The sequence below is a fragment of the Podarcis liolepis genome (genome assembly GCF_965112155.1).
Source record: "Podarcis liolepis genome assembly, chromosome: 1".
Classification (NCBI taxonomy): Eukaryota; Metazoa; Chordata; class Lepidosauria; order Squamata; family Lacertidae; genus Podarcis; species Podarcis liolepis.
In genome coordinates, this window is record NC_139554.1 from 93,375,081 (window position 1) to 93,386,099 (window position 11,019).

Here is an 11,019-nt window from a genome sequence, read left to right on the forward strand (position 1 = left end):
CCCGCAACTTTGGCATTATCAGCAGCACATTCTATCTGGCAGGCCATCCTTTTTGCATTCTAACTGGTGACCATGAAAGGGTGTTAAAACTGTAAGGTATTTTTATTTGCCCTGATCCTTGCGGTTTGGGATAGGAATCTTAGGGCAACCATATTTCCGTAGTGGGGTGGTTCCTTTTTATTTCTATTCAACACCTTCCAAATTAGTGTGGATTAAATTTTAGCCAGGCAGCCCAGTCCTAAACATGTTTAAAGGTAAAGGGACCCCTGACCATTAGGTCCAGTCGTGACCGACTCTGGGGTTGCGGCGCTCATCTTGCTTTACTGGCCGAGGGAACCGGCGTACAGCTTCCGGGTCATGGGGCCAGCATGACTATGACGCTTCTGGCGAGCCAGAGCAGCGCACGTAAACACCTAAACATGTTTACTAAGGTGTAAATCCCTTGTGACATGAAGTAACATACTGAGAGCTGGTTTCTTGGAGATGACAAATACGTATCATTTGCAGACTTTGGGCAAGTTAGTTGGGAGCCCAGAGGACAGGACTATTGAATACTGCTAAGAGTTTGGGCTAGGGGAAAGTAGGCTGTGTGCAGAGACCCTTCTAACCCCTGAATTCTAATAGAGTCAAATATTGGTTCCCAAACGGCTCAATTTTGGAATGTTTGGCTCCCAAAACCCCAGAAGTAAAGTTTTTTAATGTTTTTCGGAAGCTGAATGTCTGACGCAGCTTCCGCTTGAGTGCAGGAAGCTCTTGCAACCAACTGGAAGCTGCCCCTTGGTTGTCAGACATTTCGGAAGCCGAATGGACTTCTGGAACGGATTACATTCGACAACTGAGGTTTGACTGTGAGTGTAAGCATTTTTTTAAAATCAGGGTTGGGGAGCCTGTGGCCTTCTAGATGTTCTGAGACTCCAGTTCCCATCAGCCCCAGCCAACATGGCGGATGGCTTGGAGTGAGGAGAGCTGTGGGCCGCAGGATCCCCACCCCTGCTTTAAAGGACAAGAAGATTGTGATCTGGGAAGCAACTTGACAATGGGGTTGAAGTTCCAGCAGGGGTCTCCATGGCAACCAGACCAGAGGATTCCAAGGCAGGCCAGTGTGGCAAAAGCAGCTCCTTGCTGCTTACCCTAGCCTAGGCCAATGGAAAATGGAGGAGCAAAGCAGCAACATCTAAGAGGGGACAAAAAAGAGGAAATTCAAGATGGGGAACATGATGAAATTGTTGGTAAGTCAACACAAAGGGAAAAAAGACTGAAACACAGGTTCTGAGTCGTTGAAGTGCATTGAGTGGAAATGACCAGGCTGGGGGGAGGGAAGCAGGACATTATTTTTATTATTATTGAACATGAAAGAAACAAGTTGCTCTGAGGCCTACCTCAGGGTCAGAATATAAACATGACACATGAACAAAACCCCAAATGTCCAGTAATCCCTTCAGCACCTAATTCCACTTTGGAATGAAATGAGAAGCTGGAGGATTGATCTTTACTGGCATATAGTGCATACAGTCACTGCAATCCCAGTCTCACTTAACCTGGGAGTAAGACCTATTGAATACAATAGGATTTATTTCTGAGTAGACAGGGTTAGTCATCCAGCCAGCTGGAGTGACTAGTATGGTCCCTGGGGTATGGTCTGAAGGCAAACCACATATGGACCCCCTCAGCATTGGCATTCTGCTGGCTCTTGAAGACGACACACCTGTTTAGCCAAGCATTCCCCTGAATTTGAACTTATTCATATAGTTGTTTAAATTGCTCTTCTAATTGTTATACTGTTTAATGGTCTGCTTTCTTCTACATTTTAATTATGGATGCTTTTAATACAGTTTATTAATTTATTGTATTGTGAATGTGAGCTGACAGCTTTGTTTTTCCTTTTCTGTGCTTTCTCTTTAATAAATTTGGAACAATAATAATTAAAAATGGATTCCCATAATGCTTTAATGGAACTGATTTATAGTGTATTTTAATTACGTATGGGTTTTATAATTGGTTTTATACTTTTAAACTAGCTTAGAAGCCTTTCTGGCATGTAAGCAGCATATTAAAAAAAATATGTTGAAGCCAAGCAGCTCTGGGTTTAGTCCATGGGTAGACAACCTAAGGTCCGGGGGCTGGATCCGGCCCAATCGCCTTCTCAATCCAGGTGAATCAGTGTGTTCTCAATCCAGGCGAATCAATGGTCCGGGAATCAGCGTGTTTTTACATGAGTAGAGTGTGTCCTTTTCATTAAAATGCATCTCTGGGTTATTTGTGGGGCCTGCCTGGTGTTTTTACATGAGTAGAATGTGTGCTTTTATTTAAAATGCATCTCTGGGCTATTTGTAGGGCATAGGAATTTGTTCCTTTTTTCTTTCTTTCCAAAATATAGTCTGCCCCCCCCACAAGGTCTGAGGGACAGTGGACCGACCCCCTGCTGAAAAAGTTTGCTGACTCCTTTTAGTCAGTGCCTGGATGGGGTACCACACATGTATGCTGCCTTGGCTTCCATGATGAAAGAACTGCAGGGTATAAATGTAAGAACATACAGTAATTAAAAGCATTAGCAATATAATACTGTTTTTATTTAATTATTTTCACAGAAGGTGAAGTAAAGCTTTATGAATGAGGATTACAGTCCACAAACATTAACTTCTGGGACATTTGCCGAAATAATTTTGATTTCGTTTTTTGTTTTCGTTTTTACAGACTTCCAGTTCTGAGACTCCACAAAATGACAATGCAGGTAGATAGTTCACTTGATACCTTTCATTGCAGATCAAGTATAGGTAGTGGGGAATCCTCCAAAGGTTGTGGGCTCCATGTTAACTACCCCTGGGGTAGTGATTATAAATAGGTTTCTGCTTTTCAGAAGTTGCAGAGGAAAGCCTACAGGAGACAGGGATCGAGTTTCTCTCCAGATTCCTATACTGCAGGGTTTCTTGTACTTTGATCCACCTTCTGCATTTTGTGTGTGTGTGTGTGTGTGTGTGTGTGTGTGTGTGTGTGTGTGGATTATAGTCAATATCCCCTTCTCGGCAGCTTCCCCAATTACTGTAAAACTGGCATAGCAACAAGTCACATTTTGTGATGTGATGGTGGAAAATAATTGCTCTAGGCGTTATACTCTCTCAACAACTTTTCTATAGGGGCTGTTAGATACGTAGCATTATTTAAAGAGATCAACATTTCTATGGGTTGGTTAGGTTGAGAGGGCATTTTGCAGTTATAATATCCTGGCAAGTAATTTTATTTTCCTGAGCCATTTTGGTGTGGGGGTGAACAGAGAAATCTAAAACATGTGCAGGTAGAAAGGTTTTATGTAACACCCCCCCCCCCACTGCAACCATAAAACCACAAAATATGTACTTTGTTTTGTTCCCCCTAGAGATCAGAATGCCAATAGATGAGGAAATGTTATCAATTCCAATCAGCAACAATGTTTATGCAATTCTTAAGAGGAGAGAGAACTACCTGTGTAGTCTGCTCGAAAAGAAGTTTGGCTGCATAACTGTCCTCAAGAGCATCAGGACTCCCACCGAAGTGTATAGGAAAAGCCTGAAGGAAGGAATTGAAGTTTCTGTCTGGGTGGATGATCTTACAAGGCACGAGGCTGATGCTTTGGTGAATGCAGCCAACGAATACCTGCATCACTTTGGAGGCCTTGCATTTGCCCTCCTGAAAGCTGGAGGGCCAGAAATTGAAGAGCACTGCAAGCATTTCATTGAAAAGAACGGACCGCTCAGCGCTGGCCAGATTGCAGTCACTAGTGGAGGAAGACTCCATTGCAAGCAAGTCATCCATGCAGTGGGCCCAAGATGGTCAGAGGAGCAGAGGGAGGAATGTTGCCTCAAGCTTGAAGCAGCCATCATCAATATTCTGAAATATGTCAATGCTCCAGAAAACAATATCAAGTCCGTGGCCATTCCTGCCCTCAGCTCTGGAATCTTCAACTTCCCGCAGGATTTGTGTGCTCAAGTCATCGTACGGACTATAAAGAATTTTATTCAGTTAGCTCCGTTATTTGGTTACTTGCAAGAAATCCACCTTGTGAACATTGATGAGACCACAGCTGAAGTCATGAAAAGGGCGTGTGAAGAGTTGCTAGGCACCAACGATGTTGTGCCTCTGGCGGGAGCAGCAGACTCCATCACAGTCAATGATCTCTGTCTCCAGATAAAAAAAGGGAACATAGAAGCGCAGCAAGTAGGTTACCGTGTTCTTACAGGTGATCTGGAGAGGGTGAATATTCATTCCTTTCCCCATTAATTGGGTTTTTCAACGCTCACAGGTACCAGATGAGCAGTACTGTGTGAAAACACATTACAGAACATCAGTGATAAAAACAGAATAAAAAAACATACTGACAGACAGCCTAATAATAAAATAGTCTTCATCATAACAGTCCCCTCCCCCACACTTTCACATGCCATAGATTATTTAATAGCCATAGGCCTGGGTAAAGAGGAATGTTTTTGCCTGGTACCTAAAAACATGTAGTGATGGCGCCAGGCAAGCCTCTCTGGGGAGAGCATTCCACATTCGGGGAGCTACCACATTCCCCAGAGAACCATGCATGTAGAAATCATGCATAGATTCAAAATGAAATCGTTTCTGATTCTTACATCATTCTCTTCCAGGCTGCCATTATTATTAGCTCTGTGACTGTGCAAGATGATCTCTCTCAAGGAACCATCTCAAGAGCAATCCTCGAAAAGGCAGGTCCAGCTATGCAGGAGCAATTTCTCTCTGAGTTACAGAGACTTCCAGCAGATAACCTTAAACTCATATTCACAAAAGGGTGCAATATTGACTGCGAGTTTGTGCTCCATGTGGTATGGCCATCTTACAGTGAATGCAATGCACAGGAGGTGATGGCTTTTTTCCTATTAGCTTTTCATTTCACTGAATGTTGGGGGGGGGGGGATCACCATTATACCGTAACTACTTTCCTCCTCCAACAGGCACTAAAAGCTGCAGTTTCTAAAAGTCTTCTCAAGGCTCAAGAGCAGCAGTCCTCATCAGTTTGTTTTCCTCTCCTTGGGATTGAAGATTTACACATGCCAAAGGATGAAGTAGTGGAGATTATGGTGGAGGAAATAATACACTTTGCGGAGGAATATCCTGGGAAGAAGCCTGATGTATTCATTGTGGTTCCTCCAGATGACAGTGATGTTTATGAGGTGAGGTTCTGAATGCTCATGGCAAGTAGCTAAAGACTGGACATCTAATACAGTGGCCATCTAATACATACGCTTCAGGTTACAGACTCCACTAACCCTGAAATATTACCTCAGGTTAAGAACTTTGCTTCAGGATGAGAACAGAAATTGTGCTCCGGTGGCGCGGCGGCAGCGGGAGGCCCCATTAGCTAAAGTGGTACCTCAGGTTAAGAACAGTTTCAGGTTAACAACGGACCTCTAGAACGAATCAAGTTCTTAACCCGAGGTACCACTGTAAATGCATCTCTCTAAAACATTTTTCTATAGGTTTATCACTAGTTTCCACATAATGGTGCCCTCCAAATATTTTGGAATACAGCACAACTGTGGTCAGCTCCAGCCAGGATGGCAAAGGTCAAAGATGATGAGAGCTATTGTCCAACAACATACAGATGGTGCTAGATTGGAGAAGCCTGGGTTATCACTTGAGATAAGCACAATGCTCAGTTTAATATGGGAACTCTCACTACTGCCCATTATACTCATTGTGTGGGATTTTACTGCCCCAGGTCTAATCTTGAATGTGGATATGAAGTAAATAGTGATGGGTTTAGCTTTCTGCAATGGAAAATGACCATTGTTATTAGATGCTGAAGATTCGTAGTGCTTTGTACACTCCATCCTAAACTGGCACAATAATGCTTAGAACTGAGCCCCAAAAAGCAGCAATTGTATGTGTTTTCTCTCTTTTTAAAGGCTTTCTTCACCAAGCTTATGTCAGTCAAAAACAAACTGGAAGAAAAGATGGACTGCAGCAATATGGATAGCATGGGTAATAAATAAATGGGATGGTTAAAACTGGTTGAGATTTTCTGTGTATATATAAAAAATATTTTAATGTTTGACCACAAATAGAACATGTCAGGAATATTAGAAAACTAAGTTTTGTGTAGGTTTTAATGAGGGACTTGAAAGATGAGGGGAGTTGAAGAAGAGGCGGGGAGAATTTGTAGTTGGTAATAAATAATTCTAGCAAGGGTTCAATTTAGAGTTTAGTAGTGGAACACGGTTTCAAAGTCCACTTTTGGTTTTCTTGTAATTTCAACCAATTAGCCCTGTCAAGCAACAGAAAAATAAATCCCCCCCCCATCATCTATCTGTGTGAGCCCTTCAAATATTTGGCTATCATATCACCTCTTAATTGTCCCTTCTTCATGAGTCATTCACTAACCATTGCAACACCTACCAATATTTTTCAGAGGTACAGACTGACATGCAAGCCGATGGAGGTTGTGAAAAAAACGGGCCATTTGTGGAACTTATTGGACGCAGCCAGGAAATGCTGGAGGCAGCAGGACTGTGGCTCCAAAACATCATACAAGTTGAGGAAACTCACCGGATCGTTATACAAAATTATAACCTTCTCAACCTTGGCAGTGGTCAGCCCGTTGAGCTGTCTCATCTGCAGCAGCACTTTGGCATAACCATAGTGGAGAGTTTGACCGGGGAGGGTGCAGCCCTCGAGATCGAAGGTTCCCCCCGAGCCGTGATTGATGCAACATTCGCTATCGAATTCATGCTGCAGACTACAGCCAAGCAAGAAATTAAGGCAGACGGTATGTGGGGCTGTATGTACATAAGCACAACGCTGTTATGAAAAATATGTGAACACTTGCTAAGAAAGCATCTGGTGAAGAATTTTGCTTATTGATATCCTTCACCTTATACTAAGGGCAGGCTTCTAGCCTGGTACAAAGAACAGTTTGAAACCATACAGGCAGTAGCCCTATTCAGTTGCTCTCCCCACCAGGCCATTTCCATTGTGCAGGTGGGTGCAAACCCTTCCTATACATCACTGTCACTATTCCTGTACCCACCTGGTCCATTGAAGGCTGAACATTTTTATTTTTATTATTTATTAAATTTGTATACTTTCCACAACACGTTTTGAAAGAGCATCGGATATCAATCAGCCAAAGTATTTTATTATTATTAAATTTGGTGAAGAATTTGGCTTTGCATTGGAAAAATTTTTCGACTCAAGTAGGCTCCCGGATGTGATTTAGAACCCTGAGAAATCACGGTAAGAGGTTACAGGATTGCAGCCTCAACGGATTTCAGTTGTCGCTGTCAAAGGAAATATTACCACACTGTGAAGAAGGGGCCTTTATTAAACAATGAACTCATTGTGCTTACTGTTTTTCCATTTTAATAAGCAAATAGAAGACCAGGCATTACCCGTCTCCAGTAAGCTTACAGTTAATTTTCCAATCTGAAAGTTGCACTACTATTCAGTATTTTATTTCCTGCATCTAGGACCTTTGAGAAACTCTCCTCATCAAGAAGGCCACAAAGAAATGGCGAGTAAATACTGTTACCAAGTCACTCCGATAGAGTCATATCTTCAAGAATTCAAGGACAAAGAAAAACAACTTGAAAAAGCTGGCCTCCGGGTTCTGAAGGTAAAGAGATGACCAATGGCAAAGTAATTCTGAAAGAATATTGTGATGTTTTACAAATATCCAAAACCAACAGGAATATAGGAGGGTAAAATCCAAGTCAAACTGATTATTACAAACTGATAGGTTTTTACCAATATGCGGGTATACTCCTAAATCAAATTCAGACCACATTATTTCATGTAGAGAATAAACTGGAACAGTTTGGTCTTTTTTCATCCTGGAATTTCTATTTTAAAAACAAATAAAAAATGTACTTAGCATTGGAACAGTATGTAATTTTTAGTGTTGCTGCTATTGAGCTGGGCACAACTTACTTTCATTTTCATTGCAGATAGAGAAAATATGCAATCCTCTTTTAGAATCTACCTTCCAAAGGATTAAAATAAAAATTGAAGGAAAAAATGCTGGAATGCCAGTATGCCATAGGCTATACCATCGTGTCCCAGCTCAGTACTGTAGTCTGGTGTGCAAAACAGGATTTCAGAAAACCTACCCCTCCTCTTTACAAGGTAAAGCATGCATATACCCATGAAAAGCAACCCCCCCCAGAAAATCAGTAGATTATCTTCAAACAATTTGACTGCCATGTTGATGCATTCATCACAGGTGTTCAAGGACATTAATTCAAAGCTTTAAAAGCTAGCTAAATAAAATATAAAATCAAGTGGTACCTATCTGGTTCTTAGAATTATCACTATTGGCCTCACAGCAAGATTTAGCTTTTCCTCTGTAAACCCTAAACTGAACTAGAGTTAGACTGCAGTGTCCATTGCTGCCACCAGGGCTGGTGTAGCTAGTGGGCAGTGTGAATCTGTTGCCTCTGGTGGCAAAAGGCTCTGAGGTGGTGCCCAGGTGGGTGCTCTGCCTGCCCCACTGCCTCCACCAGGGCAGATTTCACACAAGATCTTGTAGTGCGTGCAAAATCTCATCTGAAATCAGTGCCACTGCTCCACCAGTAGCGATGGAGCAGCACTTCCCATCTTGTCTCAAGCAGCAAAATCAGATGTGCTGCTCCCGATTGCCACCATGGTTGCAATGTTTGCAATTGTTAAAATAATTATAATACCAGCAGTTTCCCAGCATGTCCTTAAGGCTTGTTCAGTTATTATTTGGTCCTCTTATTTCTATTCAGGGAGGGAGTGGGAGCAGACCAAGTCATATTCAGAAGCAATTAGTCTTGCATACTGCTACCATAATGAAAACATGTCTCTGTTTAAACAGTCTGTGTTTTGCATTGTTTTCCAGACCAGAAATATGGAGCTGGCATCTACTTTAACAAGAACCCCAGGAACCTTGTAACAGATACCAGGGAAAAATGTGAAATGGACCACTTGATCTGTGTGTTTGAGGCTGAAGTTGTAACAGGCTCGTATACGAGGGGCAATCGAAGCTATGTTGCACCACCATTAATTAGTGCAAGTAGCATGAAACTCTATGACAGTGTTGTTGACGATATTCACAACCCTGAAATCTTCGTCATTTTCAATAGGGAGCAAGCTCTCCCGCTGTATTTGTTGACTTGTTCCCTGCTTTGGAATCCAGTGCAGAAGACCCAGTTGGAACCATCAGATCAGAATCTATGTGGCCTTAAAGTTTAACAAATGATAGGTACTAGGTTCTATGTGTTAGGTTTAAGTAATTTATGTACATGGCAGTTCTCCGATGCAGTGAAAAATCTTGCCTCGTTACAATCTTGAAGAATCGTTATTGCTTAATAAGTAATCTCAGCATGGGAAGCTATAATTTGATTTAAAAGAGAACTGCTGCATTCACAACACAAGTTCTTATATTAAAATGCCAACTTCAAACCATCTGCAAATATTTGGTTTTTTTCTGTACAAGAATATAATAGCAAGTGCTTCATGCAGTTCAGGATCAGCTTTTGTCTAAGTGCCAGAGATGCTGCTTTTAGAAATTTAAAATTCCAGGTAACTTTGTATTTCTGGAATGTCTTTGATGGTTTATTGAATTAAGTGCTATTAAATCAGTTGGTTTAAAATCCACAATAAATACCATGTTTCTATCAGCTGTACCACTAAATGTCAGTGTAACATTCAGCTCCTTCTCTATGCCATTGCATACATGCTTTGGATATGGGGTGAAGACTACCTGCAACTACATTGGAACATATGACCCAAATTCTTAGGATTAAAGGGGGGCAAATATTATAAATCAGCTTTTAATAGGTTATGATCCTTAAACATTACCTTTGTTGCATTAGCTAAAGGAGGCAATTACTGGTGTGTGGCAGATACTAAAAATAGTAAGATTCCTTTGAAATAATACCATCTTTTGAGGTTTTATAGTTTCCATCTTTTAGTAGATTCTTGAACATCTGGCAATAGTATTTTTGAATAGTGGACATCTTTATAAATGTGTCCCCCCAAAAAAGAATCTGTTAAGGGTGAGTACTCCCAGAAAAAAACACTGCTGGTAGGTCTCTTGACTTATTTGACAGATCCAACAAAGTTTGTAATCCCAGTTAACAACAACCAATAAAAGGCTCCCCGCTTAGCAACAACTAAGTGTCTTCCCCCAAAAATTGGCAGCTGAAAACAAAGAAAGCTTTAAAGCAAGCCAGTTGTATGTGAGAGAGGATGTGTAGGTGTATGCAGGCACTAGAAACAAATTCCTGAGCAAGCAAAAGCTGCACCTCACTCATGGGGGTTGACTTCCAAATAAATATTCATAAGATTGTGCTACAAGTGTATGGTGTACCATGTCCAGCCACTATTTTGGAAGTGGTAGACTTTGGAGCACAAGTGAGATTTCATTTTTCTCAAGCCTGAGGTTTGCTTGCCCCCTTTTTAAAGATTTCAGTAGTTCAATACTATGTAATATGCACAGTCACCTGAAACTTCCAGTCTGCTACAGAAAATCTCCAGCATATTTGTTCTTGCATCTATTTTTTGAATTTCCTAAAGGTAAACACTGGATTTTGAAAATGCACAACATGACTCATCCTCCCTTGTGTAGTTGCATGCATGGGAGCAGATCATTCAGCTCAATGGACTACTTTTCCTTGCTGCAAGTGCCCCACTATAACCTGCTATATAGGAGTGGTGTTTGTGCCTCCAATATGTAGATGCAGCCACATCACTCACTACTCACTAGGCCCGTGTGCTCAGGCTGGAAGTACATGGGGTACCAGTAAAGGGAAGGACTGGCTGGATCTACACATGGGAGAGACACATGGGGCTCCCAGAGCAGGTCACAGCTGGGCACTTGTGCTCAGCAGAAAGCTGCAGGAAAAAGGCAACCCATGCAGACATGGTTCAAGTATTATTGATAAGCAAAGTTGTAAAAAGGCTTACTGAAAGAAAACACTTCATAAGTTATACATTCCATTTTTCTAAGGATGCAACACACTTATTTTAAAGAGGATATAAAAAGAATATGACATTCTAACA

At 41.6% G+C, this 11,019-nt stretch overlaps 1 protein-coding gene across 1 annotated transcript; it reads left to right on the top strand.

The window, feature by feature from the left end:
• Positions 1 to 1,062: 1,062 nt before the first annotated feature.
• On the top strand, positions 1,063 to 9,420 carry PARP9 (poly(ADP-ribose) polymerase family member 9). Its single transcript, XM_083489306.1, has 10 exons — positions 1,063 to 1,229; positions 2,695 to 2,731; positions 3,374 to 4,191; positions 4,626 to 4,856; positions 4,950 to 5,168; positions 5,904 to 5,979; positions 6,407 to 6,763; positions 7,464 to 7,609; positions 7,941 to 8,118; positions 8,855 to 9,420. The coding sequence occupies exons 1-10, from the start codon at positions 1,206 to 1,208 to the stop codon at positions 9,205 to 9,207; spliced, it is 2,439 nt and encodes an 812-aa protein (XP_083345432.1). The 5' UTR covers positions 1,063 to 1,205; the 3' UTR covers positions 9,208 to 9,420.
• The last annotated feature ends 1,599 nt before the right edge of the window (positions 9,421 to 11,019 follow it).

Excerpts from the sequence above, each read along its gene's own strand:
- PARP9 (XM_083489306.1), top strand. The coding sequence starts at position 1,206 with ATGGGGAACATGATGAAATTGTTG. Across the intron at positions 2,732-3,373 it reads TCCACAAAATGACAATGCAG|AGATCAGAATGCCAATAGAT; the intron begins GTAGATAGTTCA and ends TGTTCCCCCTAG. Across the intron at positions 7,610-7,940 it reads CTGGCCTCCGGGTTCTGAAG|ATAGAGAAAATATGCAATCC; the intron begins GTAAAGAGATGA and ends TTTTCATTGCAG.